The following is a 26,526-nucleotide window of genomic DNA, read 5'->3' as shown; positions in this document are numbered from 1 at the left end:
TGTAGGCCCATCCAGCAGGACCACAGGGCTGACGTTTCCCTGACTGCTGTCTGGCCCCTGGTGTCATGGGCAGTGACTCACTAACTGGTTTTGGGTTAACCACCTTTGACTTTACTGAGTTGTGGTCATGAAAAGATGAACTTTAGTCCATCCCAAAAAATCTGACCTCATACCTTTTGGTAATTTTCAAAATTTAGTCCAGTTAGTATCAACTCGGTACTGGACTATCTCTGAGGTTTTACCCTGGCAACAAAAAATAATTTTAAGAAATAGTAATAGCCAACATTTATCGAGAAATACCTACCCAGGAATCATTCTGAATGCTTTGTTTGTATAATCTCATTTAATTCACAGCCCTAAATGAAGTAGATACTATTATCCTCATTTTTAAACGAGAAGTGAAAGGCATAGTGACATTTACTACCTTGCTCAGGTTCATATAGCTAAGAAGTAACAGAGTCGGTAATGGACATTTACAGCCCATACTCTTCTCCAAGCTGCTGCTGTGCCATCTCGGACAGTTTGCGTCTTCAGTCACCAGCGCTGCAGCGGGTATCTGATGCCAGTTCAAGCAGTGAGGGACCTGGCAGGATTGAGTTCACAGATGAACCTGAAGACCCAACCCAGAGCTTTAGGAAATGACTGTTCTCTCTGAAGTGGCCTGTTTGTATATCTAAAGTTTGTATCCACGTCCTGTGTTGTTTTTCTTTCATCACCAGCTTGGATTGGATATGGAGGAGTTAGAAGAAATTGAAGAAGATGCTGGGCTTGGCAATGGTGGTCTTGGGAGGCTTGCTGGTAAGTGTGCTATTGTCTGGCCCTTGACGCCGTCTCAGATGCCATGCACAGCCACACTCAAAGAACCAGAAGACTGTCTAGAAGTGCACAGTGTGAGCCGGTTGTACATGTGTTTGTTTCTGAGTCTGCACGGTGGTTTGACCAGTTCTAGACAAACAGTAGAGAAAGGATCTTTAACAAAAGACACATTGCTTAAAAAGTTTGGAGACATTGCTTCAAACCCCAAAGCTAACCAGATCCTTCCTGTGCACTTAAGGGTTTCCAAAGTGGCCCCTTCACTTCACTGTTATTGGTTCACAGCTGCTCAATTCACATACTTGTGTGGTAGCACCTAAGTTGTTTAGCCATTGTGTTATCGTCTTGTGCACTTAACAGTTTGCTTTTTTTTTTTTTTTTTTTTTTTTTTCTTTTTGCGGTATGTGGGCCTCTCACTGCTGTGGCCTCTCCCGTTGCGGAGCACAGGCTCCGGACGCGCAGGCCCAGCGGCCACGGCTCACGGGCCCAGCCGCTCCGCGGCATATGGGATCCTCCCAGACCGGGGCACGAACCCGTATCCCCTGCATCGGCAGGCGGACTCTCAACCACTGCGCCACCAGGGAGGCCCAACAGTTTGCTTTTTGATTGACTAGTAGGCAGTGATACACTTGTTATACTATTGGTATGATTTCATTAATGAGGTTTTTTTTTTGTATGGATGAAGTTTGAGTTCTTTGCTTTATCCAGGAAATGATTTTTCCACAAATATAGAGGAAAACATTAAAAATATAATACCAATGCCATTAAATTAAAAATATGCATCCTTACCACCAAGCAATTCTACTTCCTGATATCTACCCTAAAGAAATACTCCAACATGTACACAAGGAGGCATGTGAAAAAAAATTGCTACAGTATTGTTTGTAAAAGCAAAATTTTAGAAATAACCTAATGTCCATTGATAGAATAGATAAATAAGCAGAGGAACACCATGTTACAGAATAATATGTGTCAACCTAAAAGTGAACTATTTGTACTTCCCTGCATAGATCTCCAAGAGGTGGGGAGCTGGGGGCAGAGGAAACAAGTTGCATTAAAAGCCACACAGTGTGATACCATTTATGTTTTTAAAAAATTAATATTTTATGTGAGAATGTATATATGTAAATCCATAGAAAAAGTCTGGAATTTGAAATACTGAACTGCTCCCTGGGATCTTCTGTAGAGAGGAGCGCAGAATTGGGGGCGGCTGTCAAAAGGGATGCTAGTCCTGTCGGTAACATTTTAATTGTTTTGACAAAGAGGATGTTACTATATTATTTACTTGTGAAGTTTAAATTTAATAATAGAATGTATGACCACACATGTATGTATCAGATTGTACTCTATGAAAAATAAATATCTACGTCTTCTCTTTTAGAAATGATTCCACAATCTCTTAATTTTACACACAGTTTCAAATGACTAGAACTCCATTTGCATGTGTTTCATATTGCTTATTCCTTACTACGTTAGTGGCCATGTGTTTTAACGTTGCAGTTAGTCATAGAAAACGCTGCCTTTGGCATACTTGGCCACCTTGAGAAGTTAATCATCGGGTAATTAGTAGGCTTTCCATGGAGCTATAGGAAGACAAGCAGAGCCAACGGCATGCTCATCTAAGACTGACAAGGTAGGCTGCCTTCCTTTTTTTTTTTTTTTTTTGCGGTACACGGGCCTCTCACTGCTGTGGCCTCTCCCGTTGTGGAGCACAGGCTCCGGACGCGCAGGCTCAGCGGCCATGGCTCACGGGCCCAGCTGCTCCGCGGCATGTGGAATCCTCCCGGACCAGGGCACGAACCTGTGTCCCCTGCATCGGCAGGCGGACTCCCAACCACTGCGCCACCAGGGAAGCCCCTGCCTTCCTTTTATGTAAAGTCCCAGGCCTATTTTTTGGCAGGGTTAACCCCACTCTGGGCCTGACAGGGAAGGGGTGAATGAGTCTGAGTCATTCTCATTAGATGACCTCATCTCTTACCAGACTGAAAAAACTGGGACCCCATTCTGGTGAGGCTCTACGGATAATTTGATCAGGACCCAGGAAAAGACAAATCGCCACAGCTCCTAGAGAGCAGGAACTGGGACAGGGCCAGGCCACGTGAGCACAGGGACTGGAAGACAATTGTGATGTTACAGTAACTTGAAGGTCTTGGCCACTGGCCTTTGTGGATCTGTTTTAGGACTCCACCGTGAACCTAGCTCAGTCTCTTCCTGTTTGATCTACAATTTTCAATGTTCTTTTCAGTTTTAGATCCTACTGTGTTTTCTCATTCTCTGTATATTTCTCAGTTCAGATTCCTGAGAGGGGCAACATGCTTAGTGTAACCCCTAAAATTGCTCCCGACCACAAGATAGATCCTACCCAGCCTGTTGATTGGCTGCTCTAGATCAGGTGCTCTGTCATTAAAGCCGTTGGCTACAAGAAACAGGAAACCGGGCTTCCCTGGTGACGCAGTGGTTGAGAGTCCGCCTGCTGATGCAGGAGACACGGGTTCATGCCCCAGTCCGGGAAGATCCCACATGCCACGGAGCGGCTGGGCCCGTGAGCCATGGCCGCTGAGCCTGCGCGTCCGGAGCCTGCGCTCCGCAACGGGAGAGACCACAACAGTGAGAGGCCCGCGTACCGCAAAAAAAAAAAAAAAAGGAAACAAAACCTAGCGAAAGCTAGTTCCGCCAACAAGGACATGTATTATCACAGAACGAGAACTTCAGAGGTTGGCCGTTCCAAGCTTAATTTATTCAGCAGCACAATTCTGTCAGGATTCTGGGTCTCTATGGTTCTTTTGACTTCACCTTCATGGAAGAAAGACGGCAGCAGTAAGGAAAACCTTTCACTGTACCCAGCAGACTTTCTAGCACCTCTCATTGGATTGAATGTCATTGTATGCTCATGCCAAAACCCAAACTGGTGAAGGACATAAAATTACTATGATTAGCTTAGAAGTTTAGTCAAGATTCAGTTCCTGGTCCAGCCTCCCTGAAGCATAAGGCCACCTGATATGTGAACCACACTGGAATTCCATTAGTGAGAAAGAGAGTCTGCCCCCGATGTCCAGCTAGTCCGTCAGATGGGTCACATGCAAATTATACACGTCTTTTCAAACAGGGGGGCATGGAGACAGCTTCCCCTAGAAAGGGCAGTGTAAGGAACAGACATAATAAAGGACATTTCTAACGTAGACATCTGGCATTTCTCAGATGAAATGCCAACACAGTGCTTATTTCTGGATGGTGAGGTAATAAATGTTTGTTTTCTTCTTTATACATGTTTGTATTTTCTACCTTTTCTATAGTTTATTTTATAATTAGAAAAAATGTTATTTTAAAAACTTCATGCCCACTGTGCTGCAGTCTCTGTGCTTTAAGACACAAATATGGTTTCTCATAGCGAAATGTTTTGTGGCTGCCATGTTTTTTAGAGAAAGACAAAATTTTGACTAACCTTGATGACTCTGCCTTTTGCCTGTGCTCTGTTGAATTTAGCCTGCTTCTTGGATTCCATGGCAACTCTGGGACTTGCAGCCTACGGCTATGGCATCCGATATGAATATGGAATCTTCAATCAGAAGATTCGAGATGGATGGCAGGTATGTGAGACATATTTTTTAATTTTGTCATTAAAGTACTTTGTCTTCATGGTGTTCTGGATGGTTTATAATTTATGGACATTTTACATAGAGCTTTACTACTTTCTGTGGCATTTGGTTGACATCAGTGAATACTGTCAGTCTTCCCACTTTGAGGTGTAAGCTCCCTAAGAGCAGAGAGCCTGCCGGTATCACCAATATCATTCACCACCAGATCTGTAGCATCTTGTACGGTGCCAGACTCACAAGGGTGCTCTGAAAATATTTATCACTGATTGCCTGGATGTGGACTACCTATAATGTGCTGTGTCCTATCTCTGTAGCATATAAAATGGAGGAGCACATCTTTTGGCTCATGATCTTCCCCAATAACTCTTTTTTTAAAAATAAATTTATTCATTCATTCATTTATTTATTTATTTATTTATTTATTTATTTATGGTTGTGTTGGGTCTTTTTTATTATTATTATTAATTTATTTATTTTTGGCTGCATTGGGTTTTCGTTGCCACGCATGGGCTTTCTTCAGTTGCAGCAAGCCGGGGGCTGCTCTTCGTTGGGGTGCGTGGGCTTCTCTTGTTGCGGAGCATGGGCTCTAGGCACGCAGGCTTCAGTAGTTGTGGCTCATGGGCTCTAGAGCGCAGGCTTAGTAGTTGTAGCACACAGGCTTGGTTGCTCTGTGGTATGTGGGATCTTCCCTGACCAGGGCTTGAACCCGTATCCCCTGCATTGGCAGACGTATTCTTAACCACTGTGCCACCAGAGAAGTCCCCCAATAACTCTTGATAGTAGGAAGCAAGTCACCATTTTTGTAGGTGAGAAAACTGAAGGTCTTAAGAGGTGAAGGCACCTCAGATCACACAGCTGGCAAATAAGGCTGTATATCCCCAGATTTCCAGGTCCACATTCAGTATTCTCTTCTACACTCAGAGTCTTGCCCTCCTTAACATGCCTATCTTACAAGATATGTAAGCTCAGTGTTCTAATTTTTTTACAAGACGAAAGCAGGCAATCCTGTTAACTATTATATTAAAAAACTCTGGCACATATTTAATATGTATAATTACAGTGCTCTGTAGAAAACTGCACAAATAGTAATGAATCCATACAAACGACTCTCATTTTATTTTTATATAACCAAACCAGATTCTTAAGTATTTGTTTCTCTTTATCTTTGGTAACTCTTTGAACTACAGTCAGCCCTGGCATGGACAGTTTTCCCTGATGCTAAGTGTGATTTAGGTTTTTTTCTTTCCCTATCTTTGTCTCATACACACGCATCGACAAAAAGATACTGGATTTTCAAGAAGCCTGAGCTCTCTGAGCCCTCCCAAGAGTCAGTCCAAGGTCAGTGTGATCAGGCATTGGGTTGGGGGACCTAGGCTGGCACTAATCCCAGGGGAGAGGAAGGATGAGAAGCTGAGTGTCACCGCCATCCACTTTCCCCTCCCTCAGTGTTTGGACACTCTGGGCCAAAGAAGGAGGGCACTAAAAGATTTGATATGATAAGAGAACGCACCGAGGGAAGTCCCAGGAGGAGAATATTGGGAACATATTGAAAGACAAACTTCCAAATTTTGTTAAGAACCAGTGTATCTTTAGCTACTCCTAAATCAGTTAGGAGGCAGCATTGGGTAGAAAAAGAACTGGGCCCTAATATGAGATCTAATTTCTAATTTGAGGCCTGAGTGCAAGTGATGACCCTTATGAAGTTTGTTGCCTTGATTAGGTTACCTAGCTTCCCTGAGCCTCACTTTTCTTGTCTGCAAAATGGAGATGCCAGCTTCACAGAACTATGAAAATATGTAAAATGTCTGTTGCACAAATAGGCACTCAATGAAATGTTAATTTGGCCTAATAAAAGGAGGATAATTTTTTTAATTGTGGTATTATATAATAAAAGATTAATATAACCATTAATATCATGTTTTTAATTAATTATAATGAAATGGGAAATTGTTTATGATAGCTGAAAAAAGGAGGTATAGGATCATTTGGATAGTATGACCTATCCAAAGGAAACCAAAAAGATAAAGTGCTAGAAAAAAAAAATATGTCAAAGCTTCAACAGTAATTAATTATCTCTGGGAGATAAGATTATGGGTGACTTTGACTATCTTCTATTTGTTCTCCTACATGACTCATATTTCATAAGAAATGTGTATTTTATAATCATAAAAAGATATAAAAACAGGGCTTCCCTGGTGGCGCAGTGGCTGAGAGTCCGCCTGCCGATGCAGGGGACACGGGTTTGTGCCCCGGTCCGGGAAGATCCCACATGCCGTGGAGCGGCTGGGCCCGTGCGCCATGGCCGCTGAGCCTGCGCATCCGGAGCCTGTGCTCTGCAACGGGAAAAGCCACAACAGTGAGAGGCCCGTGTACTGCAAAAAAAAAAAAAAAAAAAGATATAAAAACAAAATAATTGGTTCCCTTCTACAGTGAAGTAATCTAGGGCTACATGGTGAGAAGCCTAGCTTGGCAGGCATTTCCAGTAGGACCAAGATTTTAACACAACCTGACCAAGCGATACATGGTATCCATTCTCAGTCTTTGTATCCTGTATGGTACTCATTATACCCCAGAATGTTTAAGGATTTTATTTCTTACTTTTCTGTGAAAGATTTTTTTTAACTCAGCAGATCAATCTCAAAAAATTGTCTTTCAAGTGCATTTTCCCCAAAGTCTTATGAAAGGTCACTCTTTATTAATCCCACCTATGACCTTTGCTACTTTTAAAAGGCCTTATTTCAGGAAACCATCCCTTCTCTCCCATGAGACCCAAGAAGTATATATATTCTAGTGTTTTTAAAGGAAAAAGAGAGACCAAGTGGCTTTTGCTAGTCCCCAAAGCTAGCTTTACTACATCATCACTTCTTTCATTACAACTGAAATTGAGTCAGAAGGACACCTAATTTTATCTACCATAGCCATTGTTCACTGGGATGGGATTTTAAAAAGCAAACATAAAAAAGAAACTGTTTCCATGAAAAACAAAAAATATCTTCCAGGAAAGCAGAATGCCTTTTGGGGGCATGGTCACTGCTCTACCCACATCAGCTACATGGTTGCTCTTACAATGGAGAAGGCTGATGAAAATTGCACAAGCTAGGAAGATTTTTTTTTTTTTTTTTTTTTTTGCGGTACGCGGGCCTCTCACCGCTGTGGCCTCTCCTGCTGTGGAGCACAGGCTCCGGACGCGCAGGCTCAGCGGCCATGGCTCATGGGCCCAGCCGCTCTGCGGCATGTGGGATCCTCCCAGACCGGGGCATGAACCTGCGTCCCCTGCATCGGCAGGCGGACTCCCAACCACCGCGCCACCAGGGAAGCCCTAGGAAGATTTTTAAAGGTTGATAGACTTTCCGTTTTTAAAGGCTCTCTTCAAGGAAGATTTGCAGTTATAAAGTGTTTGTTGTGAACTCCACCCCACCCCCCAAGGAAAATAATTTTATTGCTAAAAGGCTTGACTTACCTCGAACACTAAAGGGGATCATTGAAACCTTCTCAGAATAGTCCTCTGAAAATGACTGGCCACTGGGAAGAGGGGGAAAGGCAGTTGCGACAGCCTCAAGTTAAACAGTCACACACTAAAGTTCTGAGTGGAAAGACTCTGACAGTAGAAATCTCAGGGTTGAATCAAGCAGTCTGCTGGAACATTCTTTCTCTTAGAACCCTGCTATACCTAGCCATGCACAGTTCATATTACCCAGCAAGCCTCTCCTGGCCATTGTTGAATTCTTGGTGCTCCCCAGAAACATTTACCAATGACTGGTACCATCAGAAAGCAAAGTTTGCTGACAACTCCTGATGTTTGCTCACTGGTTCTTCATATCCCGTGTATCCCACAGTTGAGGGGAAAAGCATTTCTTCGACTTCAGTCACTCACAGAGGTCCTGAGCTGACCTCTGCTTCCATGCTGGCTGGAATAGATTCCACCAATAGATAGATATCTAGGAAGACCCCAGATCCAGCTGCCATGCATCCCCCCCCACACACAGCACCACTGCCACCACCACCCAGGCGGGCACGCTGCTCCCCACGCCACAGTCTCCTGCTTGCTTTGTCTCAGCTCCTTTTCATCTGGGATGTTCAGATCCACACAGCCCACTTGGATATAAATGAAAGCTCTCCTCCTCTCTGGCCCCTGCCCTTCATATGACTCAGCAAGTTAGTGCACTCAGGGATCACTGGTTACGTGGAAATCTAAATTTACAGACCAGTTTGTTAATTTGTTGGAAGAAAGCAAGATAGAAAGGAGGTTTATCACCATCCCGCAGCCTCTGTGGATTGAGTTGGGGTGGCTGGAGGCAGTTCTCTCTTTCTCCTCTGATCTGCTCAGACCAGCTTGCTTTTATGAAATATCTATTTTTCAATTTACCTTAAAAACAAGCTTTGCATAACTGAGGGAATTGTTTTCTGATTTCTTGTCAAAATTAGGAAGAGACTCAATAAAGAACAGCAAGCTAGGAGTCCTATTCTCCTACAGAACTTGTTAATAACCCAGTGAAATTAAAACCAGCCATGATTTGGCAGGGAAAAATCAGACCAACATTGAGAGCGACTGGCTGACTAGTCCGTTGTCACTTAACAGCGTGTCCTCAAAAGAGCAAATGCAGCTTCTGATTTGCAAAGGAGGCCAGGGGGGGCCGGCCAGTGGTGGGAAGCCCAGAGTTCAGCCTCTCTTCTATGGGCATTTCATGCTGCTTGAGGGGAGAAGAGTCTGCTTCTGCTGCATTTTTCAGCAGAAAATATCTTGTCAGCTCACCTGTGCACATGATTTTCGAGAGGAATGATGTTTCTGCCTCATCATCCTCCTGGTTCATGTAAAAACTTAAGGTGTATTTTACAACAGTCCTGAGTGCTGAAATGAGGCAAATAGGCTGTAAGTTTCTTTCCTGTTACAGGAAGCATTGTGTGTTCACATTGACCAGTAATTTGAAACCCAGAACCTGCCCTTGCCTAAGTGCAGCCTGAAGTGTTTTGTAAGTCAGGATGTTTGATCTTTGTGCATATCGTCATTTATTTTTCTTAGAGTTTCTAGTTATTAACACGAGCTAGAGGACTCTTTACTTAACCAATTTCTTATCAACTGATAAAATTCAATCCTTTCCTTGTTAAATTTTAATTGTATTTTTTGTTGTCTTTATGAATGGGATAGCCGAAGTCTCAATTCTGAATTACAGTTCCTGACTTTGTACCGCCATGTAGCTCCTGGCTGCACCGTGTACCCGCTGGCTACATGTTAAGATGCAAATTTTTTTTTTTTTTTTGCGGTACGCGGGCCTCTCACTGTTGTGGCCTCTCCCGTTGCGGAGCACAGGCTCTGGACGCGCAGGCTCAGCGGCCATGGCTCACGGGCCCAGCTGCTCCGCGGCACGTGGGATCTTCCCAGACCGGGGCACGAACCCGTGTCCCCTGCATCGGCAGGCAGACTGTCAACCACCGCGCCACCAGGGAAGCCCCAAGATGCAAATTTTTAAATGCAAAATTTAAGACCCCTCCCCAGACTGCCTGAGACTCTGCATTTTAACAAGGTGCACTGTACTGATTAGCTCACATCTAGGTCCAGCCTTCCCTAGGCTTCATCCTGCATCTGCTACATCCTTCTGCAGCTCTCTAATTCCAGACCTTCTATCTAAAGATGTTGTTTCTGTGTGTCCCCTTTTCATTCATCATGATACTGCTAGCTCTTGTTAATGGGCAGCTTACTAGCATTCCCAATATGATCAATGTTTGAATAAATGGATGTGTGTTTGCTTGTCTGGCTGTTGACATTAATGTTTTGTCTAACATCTCAAAAGATAGCTGTGTTTGTTTGCCTCTCTCCACACTGTGCCTGGGCAGACACTGAACTCATATATAGGTGATCATGAAGCATCCAGCATTGTGTCATAATTCATCATTAATATCTTTTTAAACTAAAGCTGAGTTTTCTAAGAGGGAAGGATGAGGAATCAGGTAGGTAAAATAACCATATTGGGGGTAATATCATTGACAAGGGACTTTGTACTAAAAACCTTACCCCTCCCTTCTTGCCAGAACATGATTGCATTTTTTAATATATATGGAATATTTTTAAAGTTTCACTCATAATACCTTTACTTTAAAAATGCAACCCCCACCCCACCATGTGTCTTTTGTTCTTCTTTTGGCATTTTTATTTGTTTCTTTATAGAAAACAAAATGCATTTGATGTCCAGGATACCCTAAATACAAATTAGATTTTAAAATTTTTATGAGAAATATTTGTTATAAATTGACATAAATATATAGGAAAATGTTATAATTGTCAATAAAATAAATTCCTTCTATTTTAGTATATGTCATTTTCAAAACGAATTAGAAATAATTGTTCATGGGACTTCCCTGGTGGCACAGTGGTTAAGACTCCACGCTCCCAATGCAGGGGGCCCAGGTTCCAGCCCTGGTCAGGGAACTAGATCCCACATGCGTGCTGCAACTAAGAGTTCGCATGCCGCAACTAAGGAGCCGGTGAGTTGCAACTAAGGAGCCCACCCACCCATCCCGGCCGCAACGAAGGAGCACACATGCCACAACTAAGACCTGGCACAACCAAATAAATAAATAAAATATAATAAATAAATAAATAATAGTTCATTATCAGATCAAAATTACATAAGGATTAAATTAAACAAAGACTGCAAAATGTGTTCTGTTGATGGGAATGTAAATTGGTGCAGCCACTATGGAAATAAGTATGGACGTTCCTTAAAAAACTAAAAATAGAACTACCATATGGTCCAGCAATTCCATTCCTGGGTATAGATCTGGAAAAAGTGAAAATGCTAATTCAAAAAGATACATGCACCCCAGTGTTCATAGCAGCACTGTTTACAATTGTCAAGGCATGGAAGCAACCCAAGTGCCCATCGACAGATGAATGGATAAAGAAGATGTGGTGTATATATATATGCAATGGAATATTACTCAGCAATAAAAAATGAATTAAGTACTGCCACTTGCAGCAACATGTATGGACCTAGATAATATTATGCTTAGTGAAATAAGTCACACAGAGAAAGACAAATACTGTATGTTATCACTTATATGTGGAATCTAAAAAATAATACAAATGAATGCATATGCAGAACAGAAACAGACTCACAGATATAGAAAACAAATTTGTGGTTACCAAAGGGGAGAAGGAACTGGGGGAGGGACAAATTAGGGATATGGTATTAACAAACCACTATGTATAAAATAGATAAGCAACAAGGATATACTGTATAACACAGGAAATTATACCTATTATCTTATAATAACCTATAATGGAATATAATCTGCAAAAATACTGAAACACTATGCTGTACACCTGAAACTAACACAATATTGTAAATCAACTATACTTCAAATTAAAAAATGAAAAAAGTAATAGTGTTCCGTACCTATACTGAAATAAGCTTTATTAAGGGGGCTTTCTATGAGTAGTTTTTCTCAACCGATTCTGTGCTTTCAAGGCACAAAGCTCTTGACAGAAACCATAATGTAGGACCCATCAGGTCCAGGTATTCAACAATAAACATCCCTGGGAAGCCTCTCTCTTTCCTTCAAGCTAGACAACTGGATTCACAGATGTTAAGACACAGGCTTTAGAACCCACAGAACTACCATCAAATCTTACCTGTATCATTTACTATCCGTGCAACTTTGAGCAAGTTACAATTTCCTTAACAAAGGGAGAAGCCATAGCTCCCTCCTATAGTGTTGCTATGAGGATTAAATGCAATGATATGTATAAAACATTTAGAGCAATACTAGCCAGTATTGTTGTTGATTTAGGCTGTACGACAATAACAAAGATGAATTGAGATTGACAGAACCAACATCTTTCTTGCCAAAACAGTATTCTTGAGTTGATTCAGTCAAAAAGATATATATTTTTTAAAATTTATTTATTTATTTGGCTGCGTTGGATCTTTGTTGCTGCACGCGGGCTTCCTCTAGTTGTGGCGAGTTGGGGCTACTCTTCGTTGCCGTGTGCAGGCTTCTTATTGCGGTGGCTTCTCTGGTTGCCGAGCACAGGCTCTAGGCGCGTGGGCTTCCGTGGTTGTGGCTCACAGGCTCTAGAGCGCAGGCTCAGTAGTTGTGGCACGTGGGCTAAATAGTTGTGGCTCGCGGGCTCTAGAGCGCAAGCTCAGTAGTTGTGGCACACAGGCTTAGTTGCTCCGAGGCATGTGGGATCTTCATGGACCAGGGACCGAATCTGTGTCCCCTGAATTGGCAGGCGGATTCTTAACCACTGCGCCACCAGCGAAGTCCCCCAAAATATTTTTAATTTGATATAATTGAAGGGCTAGGTCCACCACTCCTGAAAAACAAATTCTAAGCCATGTCCTTTTTGCAGATAGAAGAGGCAGATGACTGGCTCAGGCATGGAAACCCCTGGGAGAAGGCCCGCCCCGAGTTCATGCTGCCTGTTCACTTCTACGGGAAAGTAGAGCACACAGAGGCCGGAACCAAGTGGATCAACACGCAGGTATTCTGAGAAGTCCTTGCGCTGAGCATTGTATAGAGGATGGCACAGCGTACGACGTGTATATGGTGTTGAGTATAGTGTGTTGTATATTGAATAATAGAGTATATTTTTATAAATAAATGTTACTTCTCTTAGTAGAACCCACTCATTTTGGAGACCAGGGAGCTGAGGCCAAGAGAGAAGTGGCTTCCCCAAGGTCAAGTGACTTACCAGGGTCATTTTGTCATCTGGTTTATAAGAGATTAATCAATTCTATAATCCCAGCATGCTTAGCTCTCCAGTTTTATATAAAGCTGTTGAAACCAAGATTGAATAAAGTTAAATGTCATTCCTCACCCCACTGCCATATGTACATTGACTTGTAAATTCTAAGGGGTAAATATTTTTAAAGTGAAGTATTTATTCAAAAGATTACCAAAGTTCTTCTTCATTATAAAGTCAAGAAAAACAATGCAAAATATTGCAAAATGCACTCTGTTACTGTGTGCCAAATCACTTCTAGAGAAATAATGCTGGTGTCAATCCAAGTGTACTTAATTCACGGCCATGTATTTATCCTGCCACCAGATTAGAGTGTTACCCTGCTACTGAACAATTTACTTTTCAGCTCCTCTAGTGGTGGTTTGTGCTTTGCTGTCTTCATACATCCTGATAAATAACCCCTAAGAACTACTGGATTGCATTGTCCAATCACTGGAGGCTCCACTTGAGATATTTGTTTAGTAAATATAGTCTTACACCAGAAAAGATGTCTCACTGGCCACTTTAAAAGCTTAAAGAAAATGGTAAAGACCAAGGAAATGCTGTTCTTATATAGCAAAATCAGGAACAAAATTCAGTACTGTAATGCTAAATTCCGTTGGTTTGTGGACTCAAGACCCATGTTATAGTGGACTTTTAAGCTGATGCTTTATTCTGCTAATCCATGCAAGGCTATTCACAGTTCACAAAAGAAAGACTTCTTCTGAAGTTTTTCCTATCTGAACATGATTTATTCAGTGTATGAAATAATGGATTAGAAGCTAAAATAGGTCATTTTATATAATAAGGAATAAACTAATACTGTAATTTCAAGATGTTTCCCTCTATCCACCCCCCCTTTTATTTTGGTTAAACAATAGACCACAACTAAGTTGCAGTTGATTACAAATATGATCAGAAGAACTGCAACAAATCAATTGTTAATATGCCTAAAGAATTCTCACATGTTTTGGGTATTAATCTAGCAAGTATTTGGTGTCTAAAACTTCCAGTGGCTTCTGATCTGTTTAAACGTATGCAGGTTATACTCCCAATCCTGGAAGCATTCTGTTTACTTCATAGGTCCCACTGATGACCTTAAGATGACCTGATGATATATTTACAAAGCGCCTCTAGACATTTTCATAATATATCCAGAAATTCAATTAGGGAGAGTGTGTTTTTCTGTGCCCACAAAGGCAAGTTTATGGGGCAGATGTAATAAAGGGTGAGCTGACCCAACCTGTGCAGAATTTTATGGATTGACGCCACTGCCTGATCAGCCCCAGATTTGTAGCTAGTGAGGTCAGAGAGCTTGAGGTCAGACCTCATGTATGCCTGCTGTGAAGACTTCCAGTGAACTGAGTTATTTGTTTCATTTCTTGTGTCAGTTCAGGTCCTCTGGGAAGCAGACAGAAGGGAGAATTAGAAGTACAAGTGATCTATTGCAGAAATGCCTGTGAAAGATAAAGGGAAAGGGGACAGGAGGAGGGGGGAAGTCGTTCAGACTGCGACGCAGGTGTGACACCTGTGAAGAGAGAGAGGGAAAGAAGGATTCTCAGGAAGGAGGCTCACACTGCAGTGCATCTCTGAACAAGTGCCCAGGCTGATGGGACATTGCTTATGAGGGGAGTGCTGGCTCTCATCCTCCCACCACGATGGGAGCATCCCAAAGAAAGCACAGCCTCATGTGAGCTCTGAGGTGGCAACTTCTCCCTGAAGTTCTCTAAAAGGACCTCCAAGCCACGTGCTTCCCCAGCTGCCTCAATTATGCTTCGAGGGTCAGAAGGACGAGTCATGTTTGAACCCAGACTCAGAGCCCAACTCTGTAAATGACTTCTCCTGATTGACCACAACTTGCTCTTAGAACTCCAGAGGTCTTTATTTCCTAGTAAAAGATATTCAAATAAACGTGATTTATTACTCTGTGGTTATGATGTTCATGAAAGCGTGACTGAATGTATATGACTGATTGATAGAGGCTAGAGTGTTTCATTCCTTCATCATTCAGCAGACCAAATTAAAGAGATCTGGGGTTAGGTTTCAACACTACCACTGACTGTGACCTTGGGTAAGTCACTTCTCTCTCAGCTTCATTCCCATCCAAAACACCTCAAGTTGCACTAGATGATCTCTAGCATCCTCCAATTCAATCCGTCATTCCCCTTCCTTAGAGCTTGATTCTGATGAGGCTGTAGAAAATAGAAAATTGTCTTCTCCCACATAAAGTTTAAATTCATGTGAAACATGGTTCATCTTCCTGTTCTTCTCTATTTCCATGACTGTCACAAATATTGAGCTAAATTTTCCAAAGCTCACCTCTTAGACACATCTCAGCTAATTATCAGCTTATTTGTTAGACCACTAAAATAACTCTTCTTCATGCAACTTTGAAAAATCTAGCACAACATTTTAAACATCATATGTAATATTTATCTTCATAAATTTCCTATTCTGCTAATTTTCACCATATTTGAAATCAGATCATTGAATAACCTACATGAAACTTATCTTGATTACTGTTTTTTAATGGGTACAGATCCACATTTACCACTTTGCACATCATATTTTGCTATTCTTAGCGCAATGGCTTGATCTTGAAACATGAAAGATCTGTGTCCAGATCAGGGCAAGGGACACAAAGGGAAGTCAGCGTGGAAATGATGTGGAGGACCATCTGGGACCATCTGTCTGGGTCATTCCAGCCATCCAGATTGTTCCAAGTGGGAGGAGGACTGACATGGCCCCTAATACCACCTCCAGCCTTGGGACCCTTAGCTCGGTTTAGGGATCATACAGTTTGAGTTAGTGATGGAGCCAGGAACCAGATTCCAGCTGCTGTCTCCCAGCTCTGTTCAACCTCCTCCATCCACATGGGAAACAGTGAGTAGCTGCTTTGGTTTCACCCCGCAGGTGGTCCTTGCTCTTCCATATGACACCCCGGTGCCTGGATATCTGAACAACACGGTCAACACCATGCGCCTCTGGTCCGCTCGCGCACCCAATGACTTTAACCTCAGAGACTGTGAGTACAGCATGGGCTCCCTTTCCTCATGTATATCTTTAATCTTTCTGTCCAATAATTAGAGCCAAGTTGCACTGAGTCTCTGATCCGAACTCTTTAGTGACTAAAGCATTATATGGAGCAGGTATGGAGCACATGGTTAAAGCAGTCCTTCAGTCTAACCCCCTTAGACCGTCATGTGAATCACAGCATGAAGGTTTGCTGAAATCTTTTTGGATTTTTAGGAATCCCACATGGTACCCAACAAGCATCAGGTGAGATCAGGGGGCTTCTGAAAACAGTGGCTGGCTCGTCTGTTTATTCATTTTTCTAATATTTCCCTCAGTTAACGTTGGAGACTACATTCAGGCTGTGCTGGACCGGAATCTGGCCGAGAACATCTCCCGGGTCCTCTATCCCAATGATAATGTGAGTGATCAAGCTTGCTTTCTCAGTGGAAACAGAAGCAGCTTATTTCAGAAGCACCTATTCAGTAGCCATAAAGCACATACTTAATATTGGGTTTTTTCCTTCAGTGAGGAATAATCACCATATCTCTTCCTGGATTGTGTAGATTTCCCCTCCCACCCATGTAAGGAAAACGAATTTGTACAATTCATGGAATCAGAATTGGTGTTTCGCCCTTGGTTAGTGACCCCATCACTAATTGGGAGGCTCTGTACATGTATTTCAAAACAAAACCTGGCTATAAAAGATGAGGTGCAGTACAGGTGAAGCACTCCTTCCTTTCCAAACAGAAATTTCATCCACTGCATCAGAAGTCCCTGGAGGTGTCTTGCCTGTCCTCTTCCCCTCATTCATGGGTCTCCTCTGACCCAAGGCAAGGTGGGGTCATGGACCTCAGAATAGACACAGGAGCAGACACTTGTTTCTTATGCCACTTACTTATCTCATTAAACTTTTTCTTATAGGTGATCATTCCAAAGTTTACATGAAAAATAACTTAGTTTAAAAAAAAGAAAAGCACTTGGAACTGTATCTCAGATGACTGTTATGGATTCTTAGTGGGTTAAAATATCCTTAGCTCTAACTTCTCCATGAGTAAAATAATTTTCTGGACGCTATAATGATTAAAAAAAAAAAAATCTCAGAAGCAACCAAACTAGTACTCTGCTCTACAAAGATGTCACAAAACAAGGATCTTAGGGACTAAGACATAAATGATCCTAAGACCAGATGTCCACTTAGTGTTAAACCCATCTCCAAGGAGGATTAAGTGGATTTGCTGCAGCATTTTCAGGAACTTAATGGTATATGTTATTTTTCCTTTGGGAGAAACGATGTGACTTCAGTACCTTAAAAGAAATCTGTAACGCAAAAGCAAAAGACTGTTCTGTTTCAAGGTAAATTAAAATAAGAATCCTTCCAAGACTGGGGCCACACTGCCTAGCCAAACCCAAGCCGGCAGGATTGTTTAACTAGAAGGGGCTTGAAATTCATCCTCCTATCTTCAGTAGGGCCCAAACCTAACTTTACTTGGAAATAATCATCCACAATAATTGATAACACATACTAGGTTAGCATGGGGTGCAAAGTTGACTAAATTCATTGGGCAAAAAAGGTAGCTCTCAGGGTTATGCTTGTTTTTAAGTAGAAGTTGATCAATCTTTTTCGTACTGTAACCACAAGAACAGACTCATTCCCTCTCCCCAACTTGGCCATCGCCCTATTAGTCTGTCTTCCAAGAGTCTTGCCCCCTGTCCTCACTCTGCAACTAATGAGATTTTTTTTCCTTGCTTAAAATTCTTTAAGGCTTTTGCTTACCCCTGAGAGAAGTACAGAATCTTAGGTGTATCTTCATCTATATGGTCATCAGTTCTCTGACACATCCTCTGTGATCTTGCCCTAGTAATAGGTCCCAGCTGTAGAGGGTTATTTGCCCTGTTCTTTCTCACCTCCATGCTTTGCCCAGGTTTCCTCTGCCTGCAGGGAATACTCTGGCCCTCTGTGCTCACCTCAAATTCCTACTTACCTTTCAGGGCTCAGATAAAGAAATCACCTGAGTATTCAGGTTCCCAAAGTACTGTGTATACACTTAAATACAACATAAATGTTTTTAAAAACTGTCGTGTTTTATTTCAAGCCTTGATTACACATCTGTCTCTCCCCAGTAGTTTGAACTTAACTGAGGTCAGTGATTGTTTAATTAATCATTTTATTTCTAGGACATTAAAAATTCCCTAACTCAGTAAACATTTAAATTCATTGTGGATGGATTTATGTGCTTTTTTTAGAATAATGATTTCATCATATTTTTTTACCATGAAACATGCTATTAGAAAAATAAATATAAGCAATATAAAAACTACCAAGTAAAAAAAAAATTCCAAATTCTACCACCTATAAATTCCCATTGGTAATATCAATCTAGACAGTTTCCTATTAATGACTTTAAATTTTTCTTTTGGTTTTTAAACTTTTATCAAAGTTGTACCTGCACATAGTTTAAAGAGAAAAGCAGCTCTCTGAGACTTACTATAAAATCAGTCTCCTATTTCCCACTTTCCCAAAGCAACTACATCCCCTTGCTTTGAATTGCTTTTCTGGATACTTACGTCCATATTTCTAACAACATGCTGTTACTGCTGCTTCGTGATTTCCTCTTTTTACAATATTGACTCCCCGCTACTGAAGATGAGAATTTAGCTCCCTTCCTCCCATAGACTTCCACCCCCACCACAAAAACACGTTTTCTATGCCCACTCTCTCAACATAATTACATGGTGATTTGCACTAGCTCTTCAGCTAGTGTTTACATTATTATGACGCTGTCAGTGCTACAGACAGCTGATCTGTGCACATACATGTTATCATCTCATGATTATTTTTCCTTTCCTTAAAATGTTCTCCTTTCCTGGAGTTAATCATTGTTTTGTTTGTTTGCTTGGTTTTCTGAGTACTTTTCCCTAATTTATCCTACACTCTACCCCAGTCGTAGAAATTTCCTCTCAATATATTCAAACACCTTAGGTATTCTGTTGACTCAGTCTTTTTGAAGTCTCTTCTGGATCTCTTCTGGCTGGCTGCTCCTCTGTCATCCTGGGATCTACTTTTCCCATTGTTCTGAGGACGTCTGTGCTCATATACTCTCTGGGGTCATTTGTTTCCAGGATCCCACGTCTTGGTTTGCTCCCTTGTTTTGGTAGTACATGTGCCTGGGGCTTCCTAGGAAAGGGTGCAAGTGAGGTCAATTTTTTTGAGACCTTGCATGTTGGAAAATGTCTTTTATTTTGCCCTCTCATTGGTAGTTTGCCTGGATACTGAAGACTCAAAGTTTTTTTTTTTTTAACCTCCTAGTTTTTGGTGTTGCCGAAAAGTACAGTGCAATTGGATTCTTGATCTTTTGTTTGAATTCTGCTTTTTTCCCCCTTTGAAAGCTTCTAGTCTCCCTCTCCCTCTTCCCCTCCCTCTGTCCCTCTCCAAACCCCCTCTCTCCGAGTGTACTAAAAGTTTTGGGGGGTGTGCTTTGGTGTAAGTCTGCTTTCACTTATCACGCCTGGGTACCCTTTCAGTCTGGGGACACAGGACTACAGCTCTCTGAGAAATGGTCTGGAATTGTTAAACATCCTCAACTGGTTCTTTAGTCTTCTTACCTTTTTTCTTTTATTTATCATCTCTTTGTCTTCTTGCTCACGTTTTGGGCAATCACAACTCTCTCTTCCAATCTTTCTATTGGGTTTTTCACTTTGGCTGTCATGTTTTAATTTCCAAGTAATCTTTTTTTGCTCTAGGTATTTTCTTGAAGCATCTTATTCTTATTTCTTGAATACAATATCTAATCTATCTGAGGATACTGATAGTATTCTTATAATCATTCTTTTCTCTAATCTCTGTTACCTCTAAGTTGGCCTTTATTATTTTAACATCTTTTAGAAGTTTTTCTTAGCTGTCCAATGGTCCTTATCTGCCCACTGGAACTTAAGAGAAAGGTACCAACAAGTTTTGGGGAGCTCTGTACACTAGTTTGGGATTTATCTATTTGGTTTCCCTCACCTGTGACCTGCTGGGGCCACTTCCTGGTGGAGTTCCTCATGTCCATGTCTTTAGGTCCTCCCTCCTGGGCTGGTCGAATTCCCTAGAGAAGATGCTTGCAGCTTCTTTCCTGGTGGAATTAACACTGGCTGCCTGTGTTCTCAAATTCAGTTGGGAGATGAAGACTGAAAGCATCAGTATTCAGTAAACTTTCACTGAGCCTCTTCCCCCATTTTTAGTATGGGATGGTACCCCTGCCTCCAACTTTACTTGCTGCCCTCCAGTCCAGAGACCCCTGTTATACCATCTCCAGAGAACAGACCTCCAGCTTCTGCCTGAGTTGGCAAAGGAGATTATCCAGTTGAGGGAACTGGAGAGGAGGTCTGAGGCCAACTGCTTCTTAGGCTCTCCATTAACCTTTTACCCCCTCTTCACCCCCTACTTCTGAAGGCACCCAATGCTGACAATTCCTGGGCCTTTTGGGAGCTTCAGTGTATACACTGGGTTCTTCCTTTGGCTTTTTTCCACTACCAGGTCAGGATGCAGCTTTCCTGGGTCTTCTGGTTCAGTTTACCTTTTATCCGTTTTTCAGCTTCTGAAAAGTTGTTGCTGTTGTCTTCTCTCCATTCCCTTCATCCTTTATCAGTATGCCTTTTTTTCAATCCCTTTACTGTCATTTTAGTGGAGTTTCAGGAGGCTGATGCTTGGCATTCAACCTGCCAGCTTCCACCAGACATCCCATGGGCTTTAGCCTTCAAGTCCCCTGGTAGGGGACGCCACCCATGTTCTGGCCACTCCTAGCAATGTAAACCCTCTCACTCAGTCTCTCTGTCTTGAAGTTTTTTGAAGGGAAGGAGCTGAGACTGAAGCAGGAGTACTTTGTGGTGGCTGCTACCTTGCAAGATGTCATCCGACGTTTCAAAGCCTCTAAGCTTGGGTCCAGCAGTAGTGCCGGAACTGCGTTCGATGCCTTCCCAGATCAGGCGAGTATTCAGCCTGAACGCAGGCGGGAACAACTGAGGGCATCAGGACTTCCATCAGATTTACTCCTCTGTCTCCGTGCCGAAAAAATCTGAGTGTCTATATAGCAATCAGAAACAGACTCACAGACATAGAAAACAAGCTTGTGGTTACCAAAGGGGGTGGAGGGAGGCAAACTAGGAGTATGGGATTAACAGATACACACTGCTATACATGAAATAGATAAGCAACAAGGATTTACTGTGTAGCACAGGAAATTTACTTACCTATAATGGAACGTAATCTGAAAATATTTATATATAACTGAATCACTATGCTGTACACCTGAAACTAACACAATATTTTAAATCAACTATACTTCAATTAAAAAAAAAAATTGAGTCGCTACAGTATACTTAAAGCCTTCCATAGAGGGCAGACGTTTTGTTTGGTGCACGTATGAGGCGTGGATGAGGACAAGGACCTGGGCCATCGGTTACCTTCACGTCGGTTTCCCCCTTGCAGGTTGCCATCCAGCTGAATGACACTCACCCTGCACTCGCCATCCCTGAGCTGATGAGGATTTTTGTGGATATTGAAAAATTGCCCTGGTCCGAGGTCTGGATAGTTTGGCTTCTTTTTCCTTTGATTGACCAGAATATCTATGGTTAAGAGATTCTGCCAAATGCGCCTTTTACAGTTTTTCAAAATAAGTTACTGTTGCTAACTTCCAACAATGAAAGGTAAACTTTGCCCTGGTGCTGACATGTCTTAGTTCTTACTGCTTTACAAGGAGTAGGACTAAGAAATAAATAAACACATTACTAATGGGACACAGCTCAGTAGCTATATTAAGGCTTATATTGTGTTTGCCATTTTTGTGTCTAAAAGGATTCGAAATTAAATTCTCTAGCCTCAGAATACAGCTAACTGAAGGTGTCCCCACTGATTTTAAACACACTTTGTACTTTCTCAGAACATTACTGAAGTTTTATTCCTCAAGTTTTGTTTATTTAATAAATGAAAGACAAGTTAGGATACTAGAGAAGATTTATCAGCATGCTGTCCTAAATTTTATCAGACTATTTACTGCTTTTCCTCCCCCCTCCCCCCCAAAAAAAAACATGTTCCCATTACCTGGACCATTCAGGAACCTAGCGGAATTGTGTCTAACTGTATACATGCAGATAGAATTGTCCTGTTGCTGATGGGCAGGAGTTGAGGAAGTGTCTGGCCTGCAGGATGGGGCACACCTGCAGGCCGCCTTTCCTGCAGAGGCAAGCACTGAGTCCCCTCTCCCCCCAGGCATGGGAGATCACCCAGAAGACCTTTGCCTACACCAACCATACAGTGCTCCCGGAAGCCCTGGAGCGCTGGCCTGTAGAGCTGGTGGAAAAGCTGCTTCCTCGACATTTGCAAATCATTTACGAGATGAATCAAAAGCATTTAGATGTAAGTCACTTTGACCGATTCATAACCCTTTTGAGAGGGAGATCTAGAGATGTTAAGGGTGGCTGCAGTCTTCCCTCTTACCAAACCTGAGGCCCAAACATCTTTCAGTCGTTGATACATCAAAAGCATTCACGTCTGGGTGGGGCTCTGTTAATGACATCCTTTTGAAAATACCAACCTGGAGGGATGGCATCTCCCTAGGCACCTTCACTCCTCTCTGTGGGAGTGAAGTTTTACCTTTGCTCCATCAAAGGTTTTGGTTGGGAAGTGAATGGCGTTATCCCAGGGTTGCTGGAAACCTGAATGACCAGTAAGGCCTTTCTCTTCCTTTGCCTAGAAAATTGCCGCCTTGTTTCCTAAAGATGTCGACCGCCTGAGAAGGATGTCTCTGATAGAAGAGGAAGGAGGCAAAAGGATCAACATGGCCCATCTCTGCATTGTGGGCTCCCATGCTGTGAACGGCGTGGCTAAAATTCACTCAGACATCGTGAAGAACCAAGTGTGAGCCTCCATCCCTGTCGTAGTTGGTCTCACATTGCTCAGGAATAGAACAGTGCTCGTGAACGCAGGGTTGCGGTTGGAGATGAGGAAAGGCCCCGTTAAATATTTAAAAGTAATGTCTTCTATACAAAGAACCCTTCTCTAAAAGGAAAAGGAAAGGCCTTCCTCTCTGAACCATCCTAATTCTAGACTTACAAGAAACAAAACAAAACAAAACTATTCTGCTCAAAAGTCTGATATGTATGTCAGTGCCAGGAAATCATATGAAGGTGATTAGACTGGATTTTTTCTTGCAATTATTTGGAATTGCAAATGGATTTCTAGTTAGAATGACACCCATAGCTGCTGTCAGCCCCTCTCTCCACTTTTATTTAATCTTTCTAAGCCTACACTCTGCTTCTTAGATCTAACTCTGAACTTCATCCAGCATGCAGGAACCTGCCGCTCCAGCCAAGTTCAGTGATGTGTCTCTTCCATCTCCAGATTCAAGGACTTCAGTGAGCTAGAACCAGACAAGTTTCAGAATAAAACCAATGGGATCACTCCAAGGCGCTGGCTGTTACTCTGCAACCCAGGACTGGCAGAGTTAATAGCAGAGGTAACCGGGAAGTGCGGAGGGAAAGGGGGTTTCTGACTAGAATTCAAGAGGCAGAGAGTGCGCTTATAACTTGCAAATCCAGTCTGCAGCAGGGCCTGCTTCATCCCCAAGCCAGTGGCCTGTGCAACCGCACAGGGCTCCGCATTGTTTTCATTCTCCGCTGTAGCCAGCTTGAAATTCTTAATTTCAGAAAAAGAGACACCACACGTTATGTAGCTGGCCCTGGTGAACGGTGCTCACGTGACACACAGATGGTACCCCTGTTTAATAAGAGGATAACATGGGGTTTCCCTGGTGGCGCAGTGGTTGAGAGTCTGGCTGCTAATGCGGGGGACGCAGGTTCGAGCCCCGCTCTGGGAGGATCCCACATGCCGCGGAGCAACTGAGCCCGTGAGCCACAGCTACTGAGCCTGCGCGTCTGGAGCCTGTGCTCCGCAGCAAGAGAGGCCGCGATAGTGAGAGGCCCGCGCACCGCGATGAAGAGTGGCCCCCGCTTGCCACAACTAGAGAAAGCCCTCGCACAGAAACAAAGACCCAATACAGCCATAAATAAATAAATAAATAAATAATTAAAAAAAAAAATAAGAGGATAACAAAGGTCCTCTAACAGGACCTTTGTTTGTCCTCTAATAGTAACTAGTAGAACCTGGGTTATTTGTCACCCTTTTTAGGTAGATTTCCTGGTTTTAACACTTAATACCACTGAAGGTATAGCAAGTGTTCTTCCCACACGGCATTTTTAGCATCTCCTGTGAATGAAGCCATTCTGTGTGCTGTGGGGTGTGAATGTTGGGGGAATGTGAGGCCTTGCCACAGACTGACAGAAACTGCTCATGTGGGCTTGACTGCCTTCCCTGATTAAAGTCACCTTTTCCTTGAAACGGAAAGAAAATCGGGGAGGACTATGTGAAGGACTTGAGCCAGCTGACGAAGCTGAACAGCTTCCTGGGCGACGACGTCTTCCTGCGGGAGATTTCCAACGTGAAGCAGGTGAGGCTTCCCGGTGTGGATGCTTTTCCCGGCGGCACTTGCTTGGAGGGTTTATGCCCCAACAGACCACCCACCCAATGCTTCTGAGTCCAAAGGGCTCTGGCCCCATGCACTGTCTCAACAGGAGAACAAGCTGAAGTTTTCTCAGTTCCTGGAGAAGGAGTACAAAGTGAAGATCAACACATCCTCCATGTTTGACGTGCAGGTGAAGAGGATCCATGAGTACAAGCGGCAGCTCCTGAACTGCCTGCATGTGGTCACCATGTACAACCGTGAGTCAGCCCTGCAGCCCCCGACCAGCCCGCAGAGGTGGAGCTCTCACCACCCTGGCCATTCACCGTTCTCCATTCCATCCCCTTCTCCATCTTTTGCAGGCATTAAGAAAGACCCAAAGAAGCTATTCGTACCCAGAACAGTTATAATCGGTGGCAAAGTAAGTTGCTTCTCTTCCCTGGGTACTTGGGGGCTCTTGTCTCTTGCCGTTTCCCCACTTCATCATGCCTGCATTGTGTCATGTGTCCACACCCTTCCCCAAGGCTGCCCCAGGATATCACACGGCCAAACTGATCATAAAGCTGATCACTTCAGTGGCAGAGGTGGTGAACAATGACCCCATGGTTGGAAGCAAGTTGAAACTCATCTTCCTGGAGAACTACAGAGTGTCTCTTGCCGAAAAAGGTAGTGCTGTCCTCACAAACCATGCGGGGCCAGGGCACACGCTAGGGATGGATTACACGTTATAGAAAAATGGGGCAGCTGACCTCGGGAGCCAGTGGCTTAGGATAGAAGGTGTCACTCTTAGGCAGAATACGACCCTAAGCTAAGAATGTTTAAGGTGACCCAACTGACACTGAGATGACTGTCCCCAGACTCCACATCAGAGGTTACATCTGCAAGCACATGTTCCTCTCAGCTGCTCAGGGCTGGGTGTTGGAGGAGGTGGCCCTGAGGTTTTGGTAAAGTACAGACCGTGCTCTACAAAAGAAAAAAAGATCTTCAGTTCCCAGCCCCAGTTTTGCAATAGAACACCAGTGCCCCAATCCCCGGATATTCCTCTGGTCACTCCATGGAAAGGACTGTCCTTTGTTCATGTGGCAGGAGGGAATGAGGGCAGATGTCAGGCTGCCAAAGCCCTAGGCTTAGATGTGCCTCAGGCAGGCACTCAGAGCAGGTGCGGAGTTCCCATGTGGGGACAGCCAGGCTGGCAAGAAGCCGACATCCCTTTCTTTTCTTATTTGCATCACAAAGCACCACCCACATGCAAATGCCAACTGTGTGTTCGCCCTTTTCCCAAATTGAAAAGGGACCTTTCTCTTTTTGAGGTGTTTTTGGGTCCTCTGATGTTACAATTTAAGAACTGTCTGCATAAAGAAAAAAGAGCCAGATTTTTATGGGTGCAAATGAAGATATGTCTAATCCACAAATAAGCTCTCAAAGTAAAGCAGAGAATTGGTCCTGTGCTTTGTAGTGGAGGCACGGGAGGGATGCTGCAGGCAGCAGGAACTTCTGTTTGAATCAGACTGAAAGGTCTGCCCTGGGCACACCTCAGTTGCCTGTGGCTTACTTCCCTGCAGTGAAAGTGGAAGGAAGGTGGTAAGGAGTGGAAGGAATGGCACAATCCGGTTTCCTCAGATTGCAAAAGAGGGGTCAGGGAAGATTCTGAATTTTAAGGATCAAGAAAGAGAAGTTTAGATATATTTTTATAAAGTTATAAAATAGAAGAAATAAAAATAAGACCATAACAAAAACTGAAAGGAAGAAGGGGAGAAGAGAAATGTAAGGTTGATAAAAAATTAATCAGGGCTTCCCTGGTGGCGCAGTGGTTGAGAGTCCGCCTGCCGATGCAGGGGACACGGGTTCGTGCTCCGGTCCGGGAAGATCCCACGTGCCGCAG

The 26,526-nt window shown here is 43.1% G+C and overlaps 1 protein-coding gene across 2 annotated transcripts in view; it reads left to right on the top strand.

Annotated features, from left to right (window-relative positions):
- PYGL (glycogen phosphorylase L) overlaps positions 1-26,526 on the top strand; it is a 50,932-nt gene that overhangs the window by 7,382 nt on the left and 17,024 nt on the right. For both annotated transcript variants that reach the window (XM_081229067.1, XM_081229068.1), the window contains exons 3-16: positions 720-798; positions 4,297-4,400; positions 12,763-12,894; positions 16,048-16,159; positions 16,485-16,567; positions 20,971-21,114; positions 21,617-21,709; positions 22,397-22,543; positions 22,881-23,044; positions 23,528-23,642; positions 24,531-24,632; positions 24,757-24,904; positions 25,007-25,065; positions 25,169-25,310. In XM_081229067.1, the coding sequence (XP_081085193.1) occupies positions 720-798; positions 4,297-4,400; positions 12,763-12,894; positions 16,048-16,159; positions 16,485-16,567; positions 20,971-21,114; positions 21,617-21,709; positions 22,397-22,543; positions 22,881-23,044; positions 23,528-23,642; positions 24,531-24,632; positions 24,757-24,904; positions 25,007-25,065; positions 25,169-25,310 (1,624 nt within the window). The remainder of the gene's footprint in view (positions 1-719; positions 799-4,296; positions 4,401-12,762; positions 12,895-16,047; positions 16,160-16,484; positions 16,568-20,970; positions 21,115-21,616; positions 21,710-22,396; positions 22,544-22,880; positions 23,045-23,527; positions 23,643-24,530; positions 24,633-24,756; positions 24,905-25,006; positions 25,066-25,168; positions 25,311-26,526) is intronic.

This window comes from Mesoplodon bidens (genome assembly GCF_964165515.1).
Source record: "Mesoplodon bidens genome assembly, chromosome: 3".
Classification (NCBI taxonomy): Eukaryota; Metazoa; Chordata; class Mammalia; order Artiodactyla; family Ziphiidae; genus Mesoplodon; species Mesoplodon bidens.
The sequence above is the reverse complement of the archived record's forward strand: the minus strand, read 5'-3'. Positions and strand labels throughout refer to the sequence as shown.